This window comes from Anolis sagrei, chromosome 6 (genome assembly GCF_037176765.1).
Source record: "Anolis sagrei isolate rAnoSag1 chromosome 6, rAnoSag1.mat, whole genome shotgun sequence".
NCBI classification, from domain to species: Eukaryota; Metazoa; Chordata; class Lepidosauria; order Squamata; family Dactyloidae; genus Anolis; species Anolis sagrei.
Genome location: NC_090026.1, coordinates 29,845,403 through 29,871,258, shown reverse-complemented (window position 1 = coordinate 29,871,258; position 25,856 = coordinate 29,845,403). Strand labels below are relative to the sequence as shown.

At 40.8% G+C, this 25,856-nt stretch overlaps 1 protein-coding gene across 1 annotated transcript in view; it reads right to left on the bottom strand.

Annotated features, from left to right (window-relative positions):
• The window catches only part of HDAC5 (histone deacetylase 5), a 94,982-nt gene that overhangs the window by 26,902 nt on the left and 42,224 nt on the right, over positions 1-25,856 (bottom strand). The window contains 7 exon segments of the mRNA XM_060780796.2: positions 1,367-1,500; positions 2,401-2,566; positions 5,407-5,700; positions 6,704-6,915; positions 9,539-9,761; positions 11,417-11,548; positions 22,919-23,031. Of these exon segments, the coding sequence (XP_060636779.2) occupies positions 1,367-1,500; positions 2,401-2,566; positions 5,407-5,700; positions 6,704-6,915; positions 9,539-9,761; positions 11,417-11,548; positions 22,919-23,031 (1,274 nt within the window).

Sequence of the window (25,856 nt, the reverse complement as noted above, 5' to 3'; positions counted from 1 at the left end):
ATGTAACTTCATGAGAAAGGCTCCAGTTGGTCCAACGTTCGGCAGCCAGACTACAAACTGGGGTGAATTACAGGGAGTTGGCACTTTGGGGGAGTTAAAGAACTGGTAACTCCCTTTGGGTAAAATGAAAATTCTGCTCACAGGCCCAGGGGAAGGAGCAACTGGTGTGTGTGGTGCTAGTAACACCTTGAGGGCCCTGGAGCATTTGCTCCAATTGTACTATGGATAAACCACCTTTGTTCCTCAGCTATACCATCAAGGAACTGCAGTAGAATGGCAACTGCAGGACCATATTTTGCCTACCCCTGCTGCATACAGTTGGTTTTGATAAGAAAAACTGTTATCTGTTTAAATACCCAGATGCTCTCACTTGTTTGGTCATCAACATTCAGCGAGTGGATTTAACTCAAGGATCCTGGTATACAAAGAGATTAATCAAATTCTCCCCTTCCCCATTTTGAAAAGTATGTCAAGGAAGTAAATGAGCAAAAGACTCACCCTCACAGCTAAATTTGAAGATGTGGCAGACATCAAGAGATTGCATAGTTGTTTTCCCCAGGAAGGTTCAGTACAAAATTGATGTTCAGCCCAGGGGGGAAGTCAATATTCTTACAAATTCAATACACGTTCCTGCATGAAAAACGTAACAAAGTAACCTGCTTGAAAATTACTGGGATAGCAATGGGGGAGCACATATATGTTTTTCATGCAGGAACATGGGCTTTCATATTGTGTATAGGGTAGTGCAAAATTGGAAATTGTAGTTTTGTTCTTCACTATAGTCACCTACAGGATTATGTAAATTATTAATAATGCTTATATAGGCATTTTGACTCTCCCCCATATGCAGTGAGCCTTCCTGGGGAAAACAAAAAGTCTGTACATCCCAAGACTAGATCTTTATATACACGGTCCCAGTGGGATCCATTTTTAGAGTTCCTTTCATGGTCATTGTCTTTTGTATTGGTTATACTGACTGCGATTGAATTCAGCTACACATCTTTGTCTTTCTGAATGCTTTGTTGGATCTTCTTAACCAAATTATTTCAAGAGGGACAGTCATTTTAGTTTATCTCACCAAAAATAGTTGTTATGGTTCAAAGATAACCTTACAACCAAATGTTCAATGGCATACGTCCATTTATTATATGCCATATGAAGTGGATTCTAGTCCAAAAAGGCTTATAGTATAATGCATTTGTTAATATTTAAGATGCTGCAAGAATACCTTTTGTCTTCAGGGCATCAGGCTATGGGCTCCTGTCACTATAAATCCAATTTGTAAAATCTGATTACCTGTTTAACTCAGCCCTTATAGTTGTTTTACTATTTGCCGGTACAAAGGTTCTGTTCTGAGAACTCTTACCTCACACTTGCTTAGCAGTCCTGTTTCCTGTAGTCTGGACCAGATACTCTGGATTCTCCCAGCATGCTCTGGGTGAACATTAGTGTTTCCACATGTACACTGATGTTTCAACATGAAAGTGTCATAAACCACTCCTATGAGAGGGCAGGAAAGCAGGAGAGTGGAGGAAAGAGTTGGACAAGGAGACAAACTGGTAAGATTATGGCAATGTCAAGTGGAAGACAAAATCATATCTTTATAAGGAAAAATACATTCTGCACATGCTCAGTGACACCTGATATGTCTAAAGAGTAAACACTCCATACAGATTTGAAAAACAAATTTTAGGTTTTTTTCAAATAAAGCTTTGATCTCTTGGATGTACAAGATGAATACAGGAAAGTTCTTGTATGTTGAATGCACAACTTTATTTTGAAGGATCATTTGTTTCCCTGTCCACCTATCTGTGCATTAAGATCTTCGGCTGGGGCCTTCCTGTTGGCTCTCTTCACCTTGAGAAAGAGGTGAAGATATATAACGCAGTGGTTCTCAACCTGTGGGTCCCAGATGTTTTGGCCTAAAACTCCCAGAAATCCCAGCTAGTTAACCAGCAGTTAGGATTTCTGGGAGTTGAAGGCCAAAATACTATTGATTGATTAATTGATTTACAGTATTTATATTCTGCCCTTCTCACCCCGTAGGGAACTCAGGGTGGATTACAATGTACATATACATAGCAAACATTCAATGTCATAGACACACAACATATATAGTCAGACACACAGAGGCTATTTCACATTCCTGCTTCATGAGGGTATTCTGGCCACCAGGGTCGCTGTTGCTTCACCGTCCATTTGTGACACTGATGGAGTACTTCCTCATTCTTTTGCATGCTTGCTGGATATTTTATGGCATTGTAAATTTGTTAAATTAGCCTCCCTGCAGTACCTAAATTTCCTACTTGACAAATGCAACTGTCTTTTGGGCTGCAAAGGTCAACAGAAAGTTACACAAATGTTCTAGACTTTAGCTGAAGAACTGGCACCATCTCCTACCTGTAGTGAAAAGGTGACTGGCCACAGGTTCAACTGTACTGCTTTTCAGACTAGTGCTGGCTGGTGAAGACTGGGTGCGGCTGAGGGCTTGATGGGGCAGAGTGCTAATGCTTAGAGGCGTCTGGTAGAGCTGAAGATGTCGCAGCTGATGTGCATCTGCAAACACCTGCCAAAAGTAGGAAAGGGGAGGAGGAAAAACAGAAAGATCAATTTAAGCAGCTTACAACTGCTGCCATGCTTGGCTCAATTAACGGACACCAAGAGGAAGCTAATTCTCCTTGGTGTGGTACTACACCAGTTCATTTGGGTCAAACTTTCCCCAGTATACACAGAATGACATTTATCCTGGACTTCAAAACTTCTGATTTTTGAACCAAGGACAAACCAAATTTTGTGTTCTCAAATAAATCATGTGCTCTGTGTTGGGATTCAACCCCACCCTACCCAAGTCTCAACTCCTCAATGAGGAACAGTTTAGTTTAATATAGACTAAGGGTTTCCTTTCCCCTATGTCTCCTGTATGACAGTTGGAATGTATTTTGTTATCTGTGTGTGTGTGTGTGTTTCTGCTCTCGTTCTGATTGGTTGTTTGAAATTTATACTTTTGTACTGCAAGCTTTTTGAATCTGACTTCTGCCTTCTTACACTTTAGTATGGAGAGTATATGCTGCTGTGTGCTTTGAGATCTCTCTCTGCTTGTGTGTCAGGAGAGATGTAGTGCTTGGATGAGTTTTCCCCTCTCTTGAAACCTTAGAAGAGATGGGTGTTAGAGCAGCTCAGATCTAGTTATTGATTATTAAGAAATGCAGTTATTGTTGTAAATAACCTTTTGTGATTTTTTTAAAGATTGGACTCCACATGTTTGCCTCCTAAACTCTGAATTCTTTATAGCCACATCACACGGCACTTTATGCTCTGCTCACTAATAAGCTGTTGCCCAAGTTTTTGTATCCTGTTTGTTTTTGGATTCTCTGCTATATTTTTGGGTAGTTTTCCCTAATACTCTGGACACATAAATTATACATATATGTACGCACACTAAATATAGAGAGTAAAAAAGAGTAAACACATGTTAATATTGTGGATGAACTTTAGAGAGCAGTAAGGAATCCAGCAAGGTGCTGAAATTTCTCTTTTCTTAGTGGAAATCCTGATTATCCTCTCCTTCCATTCCTCAAGTGCTATTCTCACACTCCCCTGCTTACCCCTCAGGCAAAAAAGGGGGCAATTATTTGCTTTAAGACTGTGAAAACTGATATTTTAGGATGCTAAATTCAACACCAGAGACAGGATTTTAAGCTTGCACCCATATAAAGATGAATATATGCTTGAACTAGCTTAGACTTTATCATCATTTCCAACTTTGGTTGTCTTTGGCTTAATTGAGCGTAATCAATATAAAGATTTTAAAGATTTGGTCATCAGTGGTGCAGCCATGTCAAATCAAGTTATAAGATACAAACGTCTGTGCAGATGGTAAAGAAATCACACTGCTTCTTTATTCATCCCCACATTTGCACTTTACCATGAGACAGTGGTTCAACTCCATATTAGCTTGATAAATTAGATTAGATTGAAACTCTAAAGGAAATCATACAGAGTTTTCCCAGACTTTCTACAAAGCATTTTAGCAACAGCCCCCATGACACATACATGTTGACCTCTGAGCTACTTCTTCTCAACCTTCTCTTGACCACTACCTTTTTCTGATTTTTTTTTCACCACATCCCCATTCTTCTGCAGCCAGAGACTTTCATCTGGCTGCCAAATACACATTTCAGTTGGAGCTGATGAAATATTTAGGTGCACAAAAAGAAATGAAAGAATGAAAAGGAAGACAAGATGACTCATTCTGGAGGATGATGCGGAGAAGAGAAAAAAGATGCAAGAAAACATGGGTAGGAGAGAGACAGAAATGATGACTGTGAGGTGGAAGATGAGTCACTTTCCCTTTTGTAAACTCCACTAGTGCTATCTCAAATGAATGGCATGAGGTATGGAAGCAAATGATGATGCCTTACTTCTTTTTCATCTTCCTGTGCATCTTGCAATGTTCCAAAGTCTGCTCTTACATGGTCACACTATATCATCCTGCTTCCAACACTATACCTGGCAATTCCCCCAAAATAATAGGGTAGTAAGGATTTTACTTATTTCCCTGCTCAAAAAACAAGACTGACTACTCACAATCTCTCTATAAGAATGTAAGAAGACCACTATTAGGATCAGAACAATGCCTGAGATAGTATCTTGTATTCTTTGACAGCTATCTAGGAAGACCACCAGCAACAAATTGGAAATGATAGCCTTCTCGTGTCCTTGCTGCCAAATAGCAGGCACATGAGGTGATAGTAAATTACAAAACTCTTATAGTCATTTTGGCAATCACAGCAAATTAAGTTTCCTGACATGAGGATATTACAGCGAGCAACCTGTACATTTACTCGGAGAAAAGAAATAGCTTCCAAGAAAGGCCCAATGTATCTTTTCCGGATACCAAGACATTCTCTTTGAAGACTGCATGCAGAAATCACAATTAGCAGTTATTGCAGAGCTGTGAAAAAATAGTTTGTGGACAACAAACCCCAGGGTCCATCAGCCATTAGCCATGGGTGTGGTAGCCAGGTGGCTGTAAGTAATTTATCTGTGATTCAAAAAGCAATTTATCTCCATTCTAAGCTATTTATTGACCACTATTCTTGAATCTGTTTTACCCAAAATGTCCACATCATCTAAGCCAGTAGTCATCACCAATTCCTGGGACGGGAAATTTTCCAGACTAATTGGGTACTACGTATATGAAATATTTACGTTTGTCTCTCCTGAATCCATTGACAATCAATTTGGTGGATGACTCCAGTCTCTAATATCATGATCAACAATTCAATCTCAAGTCATTTATATTGTTTTATCTGCCCCCCCCCCCCCTCTTGAGATCTCATGATTATCAAGATGGATAATTAAAAAAAATAAGTAAAAGACAGAATGAACAAATGCAGTCCTCACCTGTCTGTAGGTCACCCCCAGCTCTTCCACTTCTGGTTCTTCTTCCAGCTTGCTCTCCTCAGCTTCGTCCTTTACTTGTTCTTCTACCACCTCCTCCTCCTCTTCCTCCTCCACCACTTTTTCCTCCTCCTCTAAGTCATCTTGCGTTTCCTCGCTCTCTGTTGACCCATCCACCAGAAAAGGCCCTTGGCCCAGACCTAAGCCCAATGTCTCCTGCTGCTCTGTAAGCTCTTCCTCAGTTTCTTCAGGGTGTGTGGTCGGTGGTCGTGGCAGCTCACCAGTCTTGGTGATGATCTACAAAAAGCAGGGTAATAATAATACTGTTTCAAAAGATTTTGACTGCGACTTTTAAAATGTTGCTTGTATTTAATTCTATTTTAATGTTTGCATTTTGGTATTTTTTAAATTGTGTATTAATGCTTTTACATTAAGTCACTTTGAGTCTCCTTGGGAGAGATAAAGCAGGATATAAATAAACATAACAACAACAACAATAAACACAAGCGATATCGTAATTTCAATGTGTTGTTGAAGGCTTTCTTGGCCAGAATCCCTGGGTTACTGTGAGTTTTCTGGGCTGCATGGCCATGTTTCAGAAGCATTCTCTCCTGACATTTCACCCACATCTATGGCAGGCACCCTCAGAGGTTGAGGGTTATGTTGTAAACTAGGCAAGTGAGATTTATATATCTGTGGAGTGTCCAGGGTGGGAGAAAGAACTCTTGTTTGCTTCAGGCAAGTGGGAACATTCTAACTGACCATCTTGATCAGCATTTAATGACCTTGTAGCTTCAGAGCCTGGCTGATTGCTGCCTGAGGGAATCCTTTGTTTGGAGGTGTTAGCAGGCCCTGTTTGATTCTTGTCTGGAATTCTCCTGATCATAGTTTCGCTTTGCTACCAAATTCTGCAGTGATGGGCTCACTGGGCCCAAAGAGACCAGCCTAGAGGCAGGATTATAGTTTTTCTCACTTCTTGACTGGTCGAGTCTTTGGTTCCACTTGCCACTCCTTTCAACTCATTGCAGGACAGAGAGGAAACTGAGAGAAACAAATAAGCATGCAACCCTACTTCTCTGTCCTAAAGTAGGAAGGTACTGGGTGGGACATAACAGCCGAAACATAGTGGGAGTGATAAGGAAAAAACAGGAAGAGGGCCGTTCACTCTTACTCACTGTCCTATCATAAAGAACTGCAAAATTAACTTCAAACTGTAATATACAAGAAGCCCAACATGAAAGAGTTGCAAAGTTCATAACCCCATATCTTGACCAGATGAACCACCACCTTCTCTACCTACCTTTCCCAGTTGAATCTGTTGTTGCTTCTGCTTCTCCAAGAAGTGCTGATGCTGTTGCTGCACAACCAAATGCTGTAATGCTTGAGGGCTTTGAGGCAGTGGTGACGATTGAGTGCGGCTCAGAGGTCGGTGCCGAGGCAGCTTGTTTACAGTCCGCAGATTGGAGGGGATGCGCTCCCCTGTCACCAGAGGGGATTGGCCATGCAAAGGAACTGCAGTGACATGATGAGACGTTATTAAGACAGACTAGAATTTGATATTTCATTCTAAAAGGAAAAGTCAGGTTTCTAGTTCTCATGACCTTTTTATTTATATGGATGGTTTCTGCAGAACTCTGAATGAACACAAAGTTTTATGAAAACAAGGCTTTTTGTGGAGTTCCAGGGCCAGAGAAGCAGATGGCAAAAACAGAAGAACGGTCTGCCCTAGGGGAGCATGCTTAATATTTACACAAATGATCAGCCACTGCCAAAAGGGACAGAGAGTTTCATGTATGCTGATGATCATGCCATCACCGCTCAAGCAGATAGCTTTGAAATGCTTAAACAGAAGCTCTCTGAAGCTTTAGGTACTCTTACTGCTTATTACAGGGAAAGCCAGCTGATTCCTAATCTATCTGAAATGCAGACGTGTGCTTGTCATCTTAAGAACAGACAAGCATCTCGAGCTATGAGGATTACCTGGAAAGGAAGCCCACTGGAGCATTGCAGCACACCAAAATACCTGGGAGTTACGCTGGACCATGCTTTGACTTACAAGAAGTACTGCATGATTACCAGGCAAAAAGTGAGTGCTAGAAAAAATGTCATACGAAAGCTGATTGGCACAACCTGGGGATCACAACCAGATACAGTGAAGACATCTGCCCTTGCACTTTGCTACTCAGCTACTGAATACGCATGCCTAGTATGAAATACATCTCACCATGTTAAAACAGTGGATGAGGCATGCCACATTATCACAGGATCCTTACGCCCTACACCACTACAGAAATTATACTGTTTAGCCAATATTGCACCACCTGATATCTGTCGGGAACTAGCAGCCAGTAATGAAAGACAAAGGCATTGACTTCTCCGGAACATCTTCTGTTCAGGTAACAGACAGCATGCAATGCCTTAAATCAAGAAATAGCTTCCTAAGATCTAGAGAGATACTTGCAGGAACACCTCAGCAAGCGAGAGTCCAAAAGTGGCAGGCAAAAACCCAGAAACTCAAATCATGGCTGATACCAGATGAGAAAATCCCTCCTGGGCACACAGAAGACTGGGCAACTTGGGAGGCACTGAACAGACTGCACTCTGGCACCACGAGATAATAAACTTTAGTAATAATAGAACTTTATTTATATTCCGCCTTATTTCCCCAAAGGGGAATAAAGGCAAATATTCAATTCCTCAGGACAATAACAAATGTAGACATAATATCCTAAAATAACCCCACATGTGAAAATAACATATAACATGAAATATAGAGATTAAATAAAATTAACCTATCTAAAAAAGTATAACTTACATAAAACTTAAATATAAAACGTCAAACATCCATATTAATTTACAGGAACCAATGAAGGTTGGTTTTGTGGCCAGTGATGTTAACTGGGCTAACATGGTCTAACAATGTCCAAATACAATAATTTTCAATCCAAGTTTTCTGGTAGCAGAGCCAATCTTAAAAAATGGGGCTACAAAGTGGAGTTCACAACATGCGAGTGTGGATTAGAGCAAACCACAGACCACTTCCTACAATGCAACCTGAGCCCTGCCACATGCACAATGGAGGACCTTCTCACAGCGACACCAGAGACACTTCAAGTGGCCAGCTTCTGATCAAAGGAAATTTAGTATAATACCAAGTTTTTAACTTTGTGGTTTTTATACATTATAGCTGTATTCTCAAATCGCTTCTGACATGATAAATATTTCTTCAGTTATCATGGATGCCAAATTGTTGTTGTTCATTCGTTCAGTCATTTCCGACTCTTCATGACCTCATGGACCAGTCCACGCCAGAGCTCCTTGTCGGCTGTCCCCACCCCCAGCTCCTTCAAGGTCAATCCAGTCACTTCAAGGATGCCTTCCATCCATCTTGCCCTTCCTTTTTCCTTCCTTTTCCCCCAGCATTGTCTTCTCTAAGCTTTCCTTTCTTCTCATGATGTGGCCAATACACTTCATTTTTGCCTCTACTGTCCTTCCCTCCAATGAGCAGTCGGGTTTTATTTCCTGAAGTATGGACTGGTTGGATCTTCTGGCGGTCCAAAGCACTATCAGAACTTTCCTCCAACACCACAGTTCAAAAGCATCTATCTTCCTTTGCTCAGCCTTCCCTAGTGTCCAGCTCTCACATCTGTAGGTGACTATGGGGAATACCATTGCTTTAACTGTGAGGATCTTTGTTGCCAGTGTGATGTCCCTACTCTTCACTATTTTATCGATGCCAAATTACCACCTTTTGTATTTACAGAGGAAAGAAATATTACTGAAACAACCACTCACAAGGAATCCCAAGGATATGCTGGTCATCCACTGATTGCTTGTGCTGGAGGAATAATGTACTAAACAGCTGCTGCAACTGAGCACCAACCATTAATTGAAAGGAGGAGCTCCATATTCAGAGGGGGACAGGGAGAAAGTCAACTGAGACCAAGTCACACAAAGCAAGCCCGGTGAAAAGCCAGCAGGTCTGAATCAGGAACAGAAAGATGATGTCATCAGCCTGTACAGTCTCCTAGTTGTTCCCAGCTGCTATCAACAACAGTGGATAAGTATTGCCTACCATCTTGTACAAGCTGTTTTGTTCTATATTGTGTACATATCACCTTCATCTCTTACTCACCAGCAATTAGTGTATTCTGCTGCCGAGCCTGTTCAAGGAGCAGGACGTGTTGAAGCAAAGATGCATGGCCATGGTTGTTGGTCTCACCCTCAAGGGCCACCCCCAGAAGGCAACTGGGGATCGACGACATGCTCAGGAACTTGCTTGTCAAGGCACCCCCCTGTCTCAATGACTGGATGGCCTGCCGCTCTGCTTCCTGCTGAGTGGAAAGACTTGGAGAGGCCTAAAAGAGAAAAATATGAGAATGCTTGCAGAAGCCCATGAAAGTCTACAGACTGTGAAATGTTGACCTGGTTTGTATTGCTTTCAGAGTTTCTATTCTTTCAGTAGTCAGACATTTTCACCCAATATTTATGTCTCTCAATAGGATTTATGTGGTTAATTTTTATTTTTTAAAGCTTATTTCATATATCAACTAAGATTAGACCCAGATTTCTTCAGAAGTTTGAATAAATTCTAAATTAGCCTACTGTGGTCTTCATCTCCTTGAATCATCCCCCAAAACTGAATTGAGATGATAAGGTTACCATAGGGAATTTGCACAAGTATTGCTAAACTTCAAAATGAGTCCAATCATATATGTATCTAGAAATTTCTCCTTTCATGGCTTCAATATATTTTGGAAATTATGATGTTAAGGAAGGATTCTGGTAGGGGCAAGGAAGCCCAAATCCAAAGCAGCAACAGAGATGTATTTCAGAGCATGATAGCCCTATATAGATTAATTTATCTAACTGGGCCCAGTCTCTAATGCAGACCAATTAAAATAAGTCAGGGACTCTTGCTAATTTCAGGCTGAGCCTGAATGTCTGGAGCACACAAGCACAGCCATAAGCTCTATGCTGCTCTTCAGGGATGAAAACAAATCACAGCAGAGACCAGCAGAATGTGAAGTCTGCCAGTCAGCTATTTCCAACTTCTGATGCTGAAAATAGATAAGTTGTAGACTAGGCATGAGTACCACATATCCAACTTGAGCCAAGTTCAGTGCCTGTCATTAGAGGGAGGCAATAAATAGGTCACAGCTGGGCACCAGTTGATGTGCGGGAAAACAAAACCCAGACTGGGCCTCTCCAAAGAGCAGAAGAAAACAAAAAGAAGGGGCAATTCTAAATGTTCCTTTGGGTGGATCACCATCACTTCCGTTAACAAGGAAAGTTCAATGCTTGTGGGAGGAAGAATATGAAACAAACAAGAGCTACAAAACAAAAGCAAAGACATGTGGTAGCAGTAAAGCATTCTAATGTTTTTGTTTTTTTAAAAAATAGTGAATTTGATAGGTAGCAGTTGCATGCCAAAGTGACAGAAGTACACAGCCAGAGATTAAACCACTACACTATGTTGCAGTAGCCATGAGAACAAATAGAATTTTAAATAGAATACACAAAGAGAAAGAGAAAGAAAAATGCCTCTCTGCTTTTTTTTCTGTGTCAGGGGCAACTTGAGAAACTGCAAGTCGTTTCTGGTGTGAGAGAATTGGCCATCTGCAAGGACATTGCCCAGGGGACAACCGGATGTTTTAGCATCCTGTGAGAGGCTTCCCTCATGTCCTCACATAAGCAGCTGGAGCTGACAGAGGGAGCTCACCCCGCTCCCTGGATTCGAACCGCTGACCTATCAGTCAGCAATTCTGTTGGCACAAGGGTTTAACCCACTGAGCCACCGGGGCTCCGCCTCTCTGCTTACTACCTATGTAAACCAAAACAAAGCATAGAAAAATTATTTACATATAGCTTAGTTACGTGTAATTATGAGAAAGAATTAAAATAAAACTGCAGCCCTCATGGATCTGGCCAACTGGAAAGTGACCCTCAGCCTGGTCTCAGCTGCCCATCCCTGTCCTAAGATGTTTGTGAGGATTTGGGGCCAAATACTCACATTGAGGTGCGAATTTGTCACTGTGACGGTAGCCTGAAGTCCCAAGGAGATGTTGGGCAGAGATGGGGAAGTGTACAAGCTGAGCTGGTTAGCTGACCCATCCAAATTGATAGCGCGGTGTTGGGGCAGCATCTGCTGTATTAAAGAAAACACAAATTAAAGGAAAGATTGGAAAGATAGTGTGAGGAAAAACGTTAAGAAGAGAAAGGAGATTAAGAAACTTCAACAAAGCATTTGAAAGGCTATTTTGCCACTCTCACTGGTTCTCACTAAGAAGGCAAGAGACTACTAGGCCACATTCCTAGCATGCAACTTGCTTATTTGAAATCATTATGCTAGTAAGATATACAAAAGGGGAACAGCAGGTAGATTGCAATCCTATACAGAGATTTCAGGAGTCAATTAAAACAGAGATGCCTCACTTGCACAACAAGTGCAGCAAATAAACATTGCTTAAGTATTGCTTATGTATTTGCGAAGATAACAAAAGCCCATCTGCTCCAAGCTGGTGCTATCCAGATGTGCTGGGATGCATCTTCCATCACCCCTAGTTAACACAGCCATTACTTTCCATGCAGGGAAAACTATCCATCAACTCAAATGAGTACTCATCAAACCAAATGAGTACAAAAGGTAACATCAGGTAAATTGCAATCCTATGCTCAGCACCAACAATTTCAGGAGTCAGTCAAGGCAAAGATTCTTCACTTGCGCTATACAAGCTAAACATTCTGAACTCATGTCACATTGGCTAAATATGGCTCAGTATTGTTATTTTACAGTCAACTGTACAATCTCTTTGGACTCTCAAATGTACTCATATCATTTTCTGAATTATGCCATTTTTGTTTCAGCTGTATCCTTTCATTATTTTCCACAGCAAATTACTTGTTTGAGCTATGTAAAGGAGTGGAAATTTGTCTCTATGCAATTTTTGTATTCTTAGCAAAGCAAAAGATGCACATTTTCTCACAAGGACACACAGGAAAATGATCAACAGTCTAGAGAACAAACCCTATGAGGAATGACTTAAAGAGCTAATCATATTTAGCCTGTAGAAGAGAAAGCTGAGAGGAGACATGATGAGGGACATGTATCAATATGTGAGGGGAAGTCATAGGGAGGAGGGAACAAGCTTGTTTCTACTGCCCTGAAGATTAGGACACAGAACAATGGCTTCAAACTACAGGAAAGGAGATTCTATCTGAACATTAGGAAGATCTTCCTAATGGTGACAGCTGTTCAGCAGTGGAACTCTCTGCCCCAGAGTATGGTAGAGGCTCCTTCTTTGGTGGCTTTTAAACAGAGGCTGGATGCCCATCTGTTGGAGGTGCTTTGAATAAGATTTTCCTGCTTCATGGCAGGAGGTTGGTCTGGATGGCCCATGAGATCTCTTTCAACCCTAGGATTCTATGATTCTATGATACTAGTAGAAAGAGAAGAAATTGTCATTCTACCAAGAGACATGCACTGTGGGATTTTCTTCTAAGTTAGTTACACAGTTCCCACCAAAAGCTATAGGACTCAAGACACAGATTATTTTTCACATGGAAATCAATGAGTCTCAGTCTGAATCTGCACAATAAAACAAAACACAATCAATAATGAAATTAGCAAAGCTCATTTTGGATGCCTTCAAAGTGTTGAAGAATAATAATTTGCTCAAGAAACCCAGGGCTGACTGGAAACAATAGCTTTTTTTCCCAGCAAGCAAGTTGCTCAGAATTTGGGAATCATAGTTTTATAATAGGAAATTCAAGTATTTCTGCTGACAACTTTGTAGACTGGTGCATAGCTTTGGGAAATATATCACACACAAAAACGACAAGAACTTGACATACAGGAAGAAGGTCCTGATAGGACAGATCATTTCCGGATATATTACTATGCAGACAGCAGTAGAGCAGTTTATTTATTTCGTATCAAAAGCATTGCATAAATTAGTATAAAACTGATAAAAATAGTTGTGCAGGCGGCTAAATATCTTTTGACCAAAAACGGGCAACAGCAACAGCATTGTCTGTAGCCTCCAATAATTCCTCCTCTGTACATGAGGCAGGACACAATGGATAAGCATACAGATGCAGAGTTGTCTGTAGAGTAAAGCAGTGATACATTTTAAAAGTATTGTCAAAGGCTTCCATGGCTGGAATCACTGAGTTGTTGTAGGTTTTTCGGGCTATATGGCCATGTTCTAGATGCAGGTGAAACGTCAGGAGAGAATGCTTCTAGACCACCCAGTAGGTTTCAATGGCCGAGTAGAAAATTGAAGCCTGGTCTCTAGAGTAGTGGTCCAACACTCATACAATTACACCATGCTTTGTTAAGATATGTCCAAACCTATCCAACAGGAGGTATCGACTGCCTCTTATAGACACTACAAAGATTAGTAAAGTGCTGTGCACACGTGATGAAATATAATTAAACTAATGGGCAGGAGTGCCACTTGCTACCCCTTCTTGGGCTGCAAAATATACTGGGCTACTACACTAGAAGCTGCCACATAAATATTGTTACCAATGTACTGAACTTACACACCACTATGACAGGCACTTCACAGGTTACAATAATAACTCACAATCTATGGAAATCATGATGGAAAAGGAAAAACAGAACAGTGGCAGGAAGAGGGAAACAAGAGGAAATTCAGGCTCTAACTATTTCATAGTGTTACATAATGGAGTTACATAATGCCCTGGTGGGATGCTCACTGCAACAGACAGTTATGGTAAGGGAGGAGTCAAGTGGCAGCTGGTGCCAGCCAAGCTGATGGAGGGGGCCTTGCTGCGTCACCTTTCCCTCTGATGCAGCCAAGTGGAATTAGCTGCTGAGGGAGACAAGCGATGCTTGTGATCTTCCCTGCTAAAGAGAGCAAAAAGCACCAGTCAGCTAATATGCAAGGCCAAGATGCTAAAATATTCATGTCCATCATGCAATGAGGGATTCAGGATCAAAATGAAGGAAAGTTACCTTTTCTGCACTAAAGCTGGCTAAGCTGAAGAAGCTCTTATTCAAATGCAGAAATTCAGTGTTGGAGAATTTAAATCAAGGTTGAGGAGCAAGTGGCCTTTTTATGTTTTTGGACTGCAGGATGATAGGAGCTGCAAGCCAACCACATCTGGACTGCTGGACTGCTGTCCATGGTTTAAACCAGGCCTGAACAACCTGCAGCCCTCCAGGTGTTTTGGACTTTGGCTCTCAGACTTCCTGAGCATTGAACAAGCTGGCTAGGGCTTCTGGGAGTTGGAGACTAAACATCTGGAGAACCGCAGATTGTGCAGGTCTGGTTTAAGACTTACTAGTTCTGAGAAGGCCAAGGGAGAATGCTGCCAAACATTTCGGGAAATTAGTAAAAATGGAAAGGTAAGACTATATAATGTTTGTGCTGGCCTTTATAAGGTCCAAATGCACAATGAGAACAACACTCATGAGCCCACATGGTCATGGTGGCAGGGATTGCACATGTTAAGCATCAGAAATGATGACAGGGTCTTAAGAGTTATATAAATTGTGTAAATTGTGAGATTTGGCAGCACTGTCTATTCGGAAAGGTGAGTTAAAAATAGTAAGCAGCAGCAATTGACTGTCAAGGTTAACTAAGCAATGTGCAATGTTACTAAGTCTAAAGATAACCAGAGATATTTCAAATATTTATAGACTAACAACTAAAATGCATGTGTGGGGGTGGATTAATGGTTCTCTGGTAAGTGGCTGGCAGTAATAGTGCTATCCATAACATACGGGGATAAAGTTGAACCTCTAGGGCTTAGGCTGTATCTACACAATTGAATTAGTGCAGTTTGACAGCATATTAACTGCCATGGCTCTTGGCTCAATATTACAGAATCATGGGAGTTATAGTTTTATAAGACCTTTAGCCTTTTCTACCAAAAAGTGCTAGTGTCTCACCAAACCACAACACTCATGATTTTGTAGCATCAAGCCATGGCAGTTAAAAGTGGTGTCAGACCCCATTAATAATACAGTGTAAATGCACTCTTCATTGCTGGATTGTATTTCTTTGGTAGCCTGTTGTAGCTGCTGGGTAGGAATTTCAGCCTTAGAAAAACAGTGTCACCAAGGGCCATGCAAGAAAGACATTGCTTTCTTTGATGGCTTACAAATTCTCAAAAATACATTAAACAGATTTAAGAACTGAAGTAAACATGGAGCTAACTCAGTTTCTTTACTCAGCCACTTTTCTGTAATAGACAACTTCTAGATACCAATCTAACCTTATGAATGTTGTTCTTCACTTGCCTGATGTATCTGTTTTCAAAATGTCTGTTTGTTAGGTATGAAACTATTTTTGCAGGACCAGAACAAATGCACTTGTATTGCAAAGTAAGAATGGGAATGTGACTCTCTGTTGATGCTGGACTGAAGACCAGAAGATTTGGGAAGACTATTGACTAAGCTGACTAGGGATGATGAGAACTGACATTCACAAAACCTGGAAGACTGCATGTTACCGACCTTCGTAGTTGAAATATATGATGTGATAACCAGAATTCTACATGAATGTAAAATGTTGAGTGGGTTTCTGGTATAAGATGATGTTGATATGACAACTGCATAGTAGCCATGTAGGATGGAGAAACCAGATCTGCTGCACAAGTTGGATAATCCAGAGGGACAAAAGCAATTGAAATTGAAATTCTGGTGAAATTTCTCAAATGTTATGTTCTGTGATTCTAGATAATGAAAATGTCATTAGCCTACTTAAGGCAGAGAAGGGGAACAACTGTGAGGCTTTTTGGGTTTTTTTGGGTTTTTTTGTTATTGTTGCTGCTGCTTGTTGTTAGGGATTTAAAAAAACATTTTTCTTTACGACATCTTAAAGCAGTGTTTCGAGACCCCTGGGGGATTACAAGGGGGTATCAGGGGGGTCACCAAAGACCATCAGACAACACAGTAATATCTGTTGGTCATGGAGGTTCTGTGTGGGAAGTTTGGCCTAATTCTATCATTGGTGGGGTTCAGAACGTTCTTTGGTTGTAGGCGAACTATAAATCCCAGCAACTTCAACTCCCAAATGTCAAGGTCTATTTTCCCCAAACTCCATCAGTGTTCAAATTTGGGCACATTGAGTATTCGTGCCAAGTTTGGTCCAGATCCATCATTGTTTGAGTCCACAGTGCTCTCTGGATGTAAGTGAACTACAACTCCAAAACTCAAGGCCAATACCCACAAAACTCTTCCAGTATTTTCTGTTGGTCATGGGAGTTCTCTGTGCCAAGATAGGTTCAATTCCATCACTGGTGAAGTTCAGAATGCTCTTTGATTGTAGGTTAACTATAAATCTCAACAACTAATACTTCCAAATGACAAAATAAATAATCTTTAACCCCATAGCAAATATTTACATTACGATTCATAACATTAGCAAAATTACAGTTATGAAGTAGCAACAAAAATAATTTTATGGTTGGGGGTCACCACAACGTGAAGAACTGTATTAAGGGATTGCAGCATTAAAAAGGTTGATTGAGCACCACTGTCTTAAAGACAGCACTAACCAGCAGATGGCACTTTTTCTTGTAACAACAGAAACCATTCTTAAGAAGTCTACCAAATTGTTGTGACTGAGGGAAGCAAGGGCAGACCTGCCATATGGAAGGTAATTACATACCCTTCTGGTTGGCAGCTCAGTTCTACAGATGTCAAGACTGGAATAATTGTACAGTGCATAATAAGAGAGAGTGAAAATCTGAAAAGGGTATTTCAGGATTTGCTGCTCAGTCTTGCTGCTATTGTGTGCTTTGAAGTCATTTCCGAGTTATGGCAACCCTATGATGGGATTTCCTTGGCAAAATGTGTTCAGAGGGGGCTTGCCTTTGCCTTCCTCTAAGGCTGAGAGGATATAACTTGCCGAAAGCCTTCCTGTGGGGTTTCTGTGGTTGAGTGAAGATTTGAACCCTGGTCTCCCAGAGTCCTAGCCCAGCACATAAATCACTACGCCACATTTTGACTGCTCAGAAATAAAATAGTTTTTCTCTATGGTTGTCCAAGGCAATCATGAAGGTTTCTTATCAGGTACTTGAAAATGTCGACATGAAGAAACCGATCATGAGTAGAATGGTGAACAACTCTTGGGAAAAAGCGAGTCAATATTCTACTTCACCTCAACATCTTTCTACTGTAAAAAGCTTGTTCAACAAACGTAGGTGTATGTGTAAACATGGTCGATATGTGCAGCGACTTAAATGGTACAGAACACAGAATAGTCTAAATCAGGAATGGGGAACCTGTCTCAGACTTCACCAGATGCTATCCGTAGCACCCTATCACCGGTCCCATGACCTCCTGGGACCTGACCCCCAGCTTCTGTCCTATTCTGTGTACAACAATTTAAATATATGGTTCATATTCATATTAAAGGGTTGGCCCTCTGGTGGCACAGTGCGTTAAACTGCTGAGCTGCTGACCGAAAGGTAGGCGATTCAAATCCGGGAAGTGCGGTGAGCTCCCGCTGTTAGGCCCAGCTTCCACCAAGCTAGCAGTTCGAAAACATGGATATGCGAGTACAGTGTTCTCTCTCACTTATCGCGGGGGTTCCATTCCAGGACCACCCAGGATAAGTGAAAATCCGCAAAGTAGAGACGCCATATTAATTTTAATACTGATACATTATTTTATATATTTTTTTTATTATTTTCTTACCCGCGCTTCCTTACCCGCCCCCTGGCCCATCCCAAGGGCACCTGCCCTGGTCTCTGTAGAGCCTCTTCAACTCCCAGAAATCCCAGCCAGCTGGCGGCTTAGGAATTATGGAAGCTGAAGTTCAAAACACCCAGAGGACCAAAGGTTGGGAACCACTGTTCTAGTGTGATAAGGAGCCACACAGGCAGCAGCAGGCCAGAGAAGTAGGCCTTCCCCGCCGTGCCTCAGGCCACCACACTTCCGGGGTCTCTGGTCTCCACTGGATGTAAATATTTAATATTTAAAATTTTTATTAATATTTTCAAAATCCCACGAAACAGTGAGTCTGCTATAAGCGAACTGTGAAGTAGATCAATAGGTACCTTTTACAGGAAGGTAATGGCGCTCCATGCAGTCATGCTGGCCACATGACCTTGGAAGTGTCTGCAGACAATGCCGGCTCTTCAGCTTAGAAATGGAGATGAGCACCACTCCCCAGAGTCAGACATGACTAGACTTAATGTCAAGGGAAACCTTTGCTAGAGTTGGCTTGGGACAGAAGGTAGAAAGGACAACTCTCTCCTCCCCACCTGCTCACAACAGATTATTAAGACTTACAGAAAAGGTGAATGGAGAGTAACTGCCACATAAGGATGGATCTAGATAGGAAAGCAGAGAAAGGAAGAAAGAGAAACTAAAATAGGAAAGGTGGGACAAAAATGAAAGGCTGGTCTTGATGAAAACTGAAACAGATTCAGAAAAGACTGAAAACGTGCTGTTGTACCGATTCTGCCCCTAATTTTGCCTTCCTCCATGTCAAGCTAATATATAAAACTCTTAGGAGATTTTCCCCATGGTCATTCTTCTTTTGACATAAATATACTCCTCATCACTATCTATGTAAAAACATATGAAAGAAAAACAAAGAAAATTTCATCCATATATGTGCAATATTTTATTCTGCTAGCAGCTCCATTCAGACAACAATTCAAACTATGGTTAGGGAAATCTAACATAATTTGGCTGAGGAAACATGGCTTGGGATTTGAAAACCCAACAGTAACTCATCTGAAGTGGTTTTGTAAGCCATCTTTAGTGCAAACTCTAGTTTAGAATGTGAAGTGAAGGAATTAAATGAAGCATAGCCAAACAGCAAAGCAGTTGAATCAGAGGAGTTACTAATGTCCAACACTGTGGTCTGAATAGACGCACCAGTATTGGAACCACTACTCTACCTCAACAAGCTGCCAGACCAGAAAATGGAAGTGATTTTATAATTTGAGAAGAAAATGATGGCATATAAATGGTTTTAATCTGTAATTACTCTACATGGAAATTACTTTTTTTTTTGACTGTAGCACCTAAAATCCTTTAGATACTATAGTCATTGTTATTTTGGCGGGATAACTGGGGGAGTTGAGCCCCATGGTATAATTTCTCTAAGGTTTATCAATATTCAGATTAAGTTATATTCTTAATTTGTGTCTGGTGTAATGTTTGAACAGAGCCTCTGCCACAGACCAGTGACTGCCTGTGTTTGTCTGTGGCTCTTTTCTTTTAAGGAATCTGGTGTTTTGATTTGTTTTAAATGGCACCATCTTAAATGGAGGGGAAAAAATTCTGCATCTTCAGAAACACAGCTAAAAATAAACTCGAAAAAAATCACAACTCGCCAAGGGACCCCTCTCCTTTTATGAGTCACTCCTGAGCAACCAGCAAAAGTGGCTCTAAGCAGTTTCTATTTTATGTCAGTGCACTTCCGTTTCCATCCATTTGCAAACCTCAAGGATACATGACACATTCAACTCAATGATATACCCACACATACAACATACACACGCAATCAGGATGCAATCACACATATTTGGATACATGTAGTTTGGTGACATTCTGCACTGCATCAAATTTGTCATTGCTTAATTATTCAGTCATGTCTATGTAGATTAAATTGTGGTTATTTTCCATTTTTAGAAGGCAAGCAGCAGTTATTCCATAGTACCGGGCAGGGCGAAGAATGGTGCCCTTGGAAACCACACTTACTCAAGCGCTGTATACAAAAACAGAAAAATTACTAGTTTGGGTTTTTTCGCCATGCTTCCTTATAGACCAGTAAAAATAAATTGCCTTCTCTTCAGTGGACTGGCAAAGATGGCTGTCTCTAGTTCACCAGTCTCTTGTGCTTTCCTACTGGCTGTGGAGGAAAATGCTCCACAGCCAGGATCAAAATCAAATGGACTGGATGAGAGAGAATGAATAAAGCAGTCTATCTTTCCTGCTAGCCTTCTTTATTCACATGTGTGGAATTCCTTGTTTGCTCTTCCAACCAGGAAACTGGAAGGAAACAAAGGCTACCCTACTCATCCCACTTCACTGGAGAAATGTAGTAGTTACATTCTCAAAGCAGCCATCCTGCCTCTTTGAAACAAGAGTGTTTGTGACGAAACCAGCTAATATCACCCATCCAAACTATTTCACCCCAGAACACGCAGCACCGTATCTGGAAAACCAATGCTATAGGTTGTAATATAGGTTTTAAAACTGGATGTAAATCCAGAATCCAGATCTCTTTATAACACCCTTTTCAAAGTGCTCTCCAGATGTGCTGGAGTACAATTTCTATACCATAGCCAGCTATGCTCTAACACAGTGGTTCTCAACTTGTGGGTTCCCAGATGTTTTGGCCTTCAACTTCCAGAAATCCTAACAACTGGTAAACTGGCTGGGATTTCTGGGAGTTGAAGGGCCAAACACCTGGGGACTCACATGTTGAGAGCAACTGCTCTAACACATCTGAAAGTTAGAGAAGACTCTTTTGTAACCACAATCAACTGTTTAAACAGGTGTTATGGACAAGACTGTTTACTTGCTCTGATTCTATTAGAGTACACAAATAACATACACGTGGATAGACAAATATCATATATACTCAAGTATAAGCCAAGGCACCTAATTTTACCACAAAAAACTGGGAAAACACATTGACTCGAGTATAAGCCGAGGGTGGGAAATGCAGCAGCTACTGATAAATTTCAAAATAAAAATAGATACCAATAAAATTACATTAATTGAGGCACCATAGGTTAAATGTTTTTGAATATTTATATAAAACTGCAATTTAAGACAAGACTGCCCAACTCTGATTAAATCATTATTCTAAGGTTCTTCAATGTAAATGTACTTACGTATCCTTTCAATAATCATCGTAGTTTATTTTAACTATATGTTTTGGGGGAAATGCTGTGTGTATATGAATAGTGGGAAAGACTGGTGTCGAGAGAGGAGGAGAGGAAAGTGCATACTGTGCAAGAAAGTAGGAGAGGAAGGTGCGCGCTGCACAAGAGAGGAGGAGAGGAAGGAGAGCTGGGTTGCTGTGTGGAAAGGGTCCTGGGCAGGAAGGTATGGGGCTGAAAGAAGCCCTTCTTTTCAGCCCTACACCTTCCCACCCGGATCCTCAACCGAGTATAAGTCGAGGGGGAGCTTTTTCAGCCTAAAAAAGGGCTGAAAAACTTGGTTTATACTCGAGTATATAAAGTAAGTGTAACTCATAGCACAAAGTTCAGTTATAATAATAATAAATAATAGTAAACTTTATTTATAACCCGCCACCATCTCCCCAGAGGGGACTCGGGGGGGGGGGGGGCTAACATGAGGCCAAGCCCAAAATAATACAACATAGTTAAAACACAAAATAACAAAAATACATCATAACACAAATATGAAATAACAAATGAAATCAACAATATGAAATATTCCCTGAGAGCTTCTAGGGTATGTGTTTGTCATTTGTCTGGATTTATTAAAACAAAATTACAGTAATTTTCCCATTATCACTGTTCTGTTAGCATCTCCACCAAGTCTAACCGTACTAACACAAGCAACATTACATCTAATGAAGTTGCAACATCTTGCGCAAGCAGTACGAAAGCATCATATTTAATGCATGTTCAATTAAAAGCTCTACACTAGTGGAATAACATCACTGGATAAAATTGGCAGTTCCTCGCTTTTAACACTAACACTACTATTCCTCACCAAATCCCTAAAAAACATTATTTATAGACTTTTCTCAGCAATTATATGGCAAGGTAGGCAGACCAGAAACAATAAATAAATAATAATAAGCCGGGAAGACAACCAGAGAAGTTTTTTTTGATCAGGTACCTTTTCCCCCTAATGGTAAGAACTAAGACTAATCTTTAGATCTTTGATATTTCATTTTCCTGTGAAGACGATAACAGTAAACAAACAAAAGAAGCAGCTTTTGTTCCAAATATGCTTGGTGACAGTTGAATACTCTCACGGATGATAACTGAATGGTTCAGGCAAGGTTTGGTTGCAATCTGAATCAATGGAGATGGGCAGGAGTGCCATTTGGCCAGGACCTCAAGCTCACAGTAAGTTTACACATTTGCTATTTTTTCTGGCATTAGATTTGTTTTTATGCACACTTTATATGAGACAGTTACTTTAAAAATACGTTACAAATATAGGCTTCACAAGCTTGTTGGCACATGCTGTTCTGCTTTCTGAGAGAAACTGATTATATTTATGCTTCACTCTTCCTCCAAGAACTTTGAGCAGAATACATGATAGACATATTTCATTTTTATTCTCAGTAATCCCATGAGCAAAGGGTTGAGCAAACAGAGTAAAAGGCACAAAGTCACTCATTTAGCAACATGTATGTGCAGAGACTTTAACTCAGATCTCGCTGTAAATCTAAAATCTCAAAGGCATAACTTTGATATTCATGTGGGGTAGAAAAGAAAAAATGATAAACAAGTTCAGTACACTGAGAGCAGAGATAAAAGGAAAGGTCCAGCAGGTCCTGGAAAATCAAAGTTGTTTCACCGATCTTACCTCAGTATGGATATTAGGCACTGAGCCTGTAAGCCCATTTTCTGTGATAGCGCTGTTGGAGCTGTTTGGGGAGCTGGGGCCAGACCCCGGGGCACTGTTGCACATTGAAGACACTGCAAAAGAGAGAGAGAGAAGTTACCCCCAGGGTAGTCCTTATACTCAAAAAATACAGACTTCAACTCCTCATGGAAGAAGATTCATTTATGGAATGCTACAATAGGAAAGAACAGAGACAAACTAGGAATTTGTCCTTCCTTTCATTGTTCCTTTAAAACTTTGATCAATGCCACCTATGTCATCCATATCTTATATTCTTCCGTGGGAAGTGGAGGGCTATAGCTTATGTCAGGTCAGGAATAGACAGATGGTAGATTGTGATCTTCTCATGGTTGATTTTTAGTAAATCACCATGGGTTCCCAACTCCCAATGGTTTAAAAACAGAAACAAGAAAAATGCTATTTCTTCCAAAATAAGGTCGCAAACCTGGGAGGGGAAAAACAGAACTAGATTTTGTGTATGGAATGTGGATTTCATGGCCGAAATCACTGGGTTGCTGTGAGTTTTTTGGACTGTTTGGCCATGTTCCAAAAGCATTATCTCCTGACATTTCACCCACCTCTATGGCAGGCATCCTCATAGGTTGAGGGATCTATTGGAAATTGGCAAGTGAGGTTTATATATCTGTGGAATTCCCCCAGAATTTCCCCAGGCAGCAACCAGCAAAGCATTGAAACTGCAAGGCCATTAAATGCTAATCAAGTTGGCCATTTGCAACATTCACACCTGCCTCAAACAGGCAAAAGTTCTTTCTCCCACCTTGGACATTTCACAGGTATATAATCCCCACTAGCCTAGTTTCCAACAGATCCCTCAACCTCTGAGGATGCCTGCCATAGATGTGAGCGAAAGGACAGGAGAGAATGCTTCTGGAACATGGCGCACAGCCTGAAAAACTCACAACAACCCTGTGTATGGAATGTTTTGTACAAAAAAATCCAGGTATGGTACTGAAGAAAAAAATCCCACTGATAATCTGTGTTAAGGAACCAAAACTAATAACCCAAAAGCAGGAAAAGAAGAGATAGGAGAAATCCTTGAACAATATGTCCCCTCTCATTTTCCTGATAGCAGGGGATCATGTCTAATCAACATTTCTACCAAGGTACCCCTGCACGCTATTGCAAAGGATTCTGAATCCTTCTGGAATTTTGAAAGCACTCTGTTTATATTGCGTGCAATCAGCACAAAAGCACAGTGTTTACTTGTGGAGGCACAAGGTAGGCAAGGTATTTTCCAGTATGATCACTTCTCATTTTTCTTGATTTAATATTAAAAAATTACAATCCATTTCACACTGCCAGATTCTGCGCCATGTACAAAAGGGGTGCAGCAATCAAATGTTGTTGTGACTCCAAATGTTATTGGACTAGAGTTTCCATCAGCCTCAGGCAGGTTGGGGAGGCAGAGTATTTCTTACTCCACCTTTCTTCCAATCAGCTCAAGGTAACGCTCTTGGGGGCTAGGTGGGCCAAGAAAAGGTAACTGACCCAAGAAAATAACTGACCCAAGATCACCTAGTGAGTTGCTATGAGTGTTCCAGACTGTATGGCCATGTTCCAGAAGTATTCTCTCCTGACGTTTCACCCACATCTATGGCAGCCATCCTCAGAGGTTGTGAGGTTTCATAAACCTCACCATCTCTGAGGATGCCTGCCATAGATGTGGGTGAAACGTCAGGTGAGAATGCTTCTGGAACATGGTCATACAGCCCAAAACTCACAGCAACCCAGTGATTTCAGCCATGGAAGCCTTCAACAACACACCGCCTAGTGCAGTGGTTCTCAACCTGGGGTCCCCAGATGTTTTTGGCCGACAGCTCCCAGAACTCCCAGACAGTTTACCAGCTGTTAGGGTTTCTGGGAGTTGAAAGCCAACAAGATCTGGGGACCCCAGGTTGAGAACCACTGACCTAGTGATTTTCACAGGCCATTGGAAACCAGAACTTGTTAACGCCAACCACTATACTATACTGACTTTTCCCAAGAATCTCTGATGAGCTTTCCAAGAGCTGCAGACTTCACCTTCACCAGCAATTTCAGAGGCAGACTATTATATTCAAATTACAAAATTTACATGTTACTCTTTTTAAAAATCTGGAGGACAGAGAAGGGTAAGAATTGGAGAACATGGCTGTAGGTTTGTTTGTGTGTTTTTGACAAATCTCTCAAATTTGTTCTGGAGCTTTACTTTAAGTCCAAACTTTGAGCAGCAAATATATTTAAAACTTGTTTTTTTCTTCTCTGCTTCTGTGTTTACATCATTTACAAATAATTATTTTAAATGGAGTACATATAAAATTGTAGTCCCCAAGAAGGAGCCTCAAACCACTGAAAGCTCATGTGCTTATGTAACAGCAGATTGCCAGCCTGCTGCTATTCCCTTTTGCCAACTAAAATAAAAAAAAACCCCTTCAGAAGCAGCAGATGTTTCTGGATTATATATCCGGTCATCTCTGCCCCAACACATTCCAAATAAAATGGCCATCATACAGATTACAACTGTCTAGATTAATTTCTTAATTTATCAGTAGCACATTTGAAGGGACTGGAGGGCAAAACACTGGGCTGCATGCTTTATTTAGACATTTATTTGCTGATTTAATCTGCTCTTTACTCCCTCCCCTCAGATTACCATGAGTTTTAGGAATCTATAAATGGATGTTGCATGTTTTGATGGTTACATACCAACAACACAAAATATTTCCTTCAAAATATGATTCAGACTTTCTTTTACATTTATAATTATTAGACTTTAAAGGAATCATTTCCTAAGAATTGTCATTATTCAGAAAAAGCCAAGATTAAACCTAGACAATATCTTCTTAAATTCAGAAATCACAGAGAATTCTGGACAGTATATAAGTGAAATGGGCTCCTC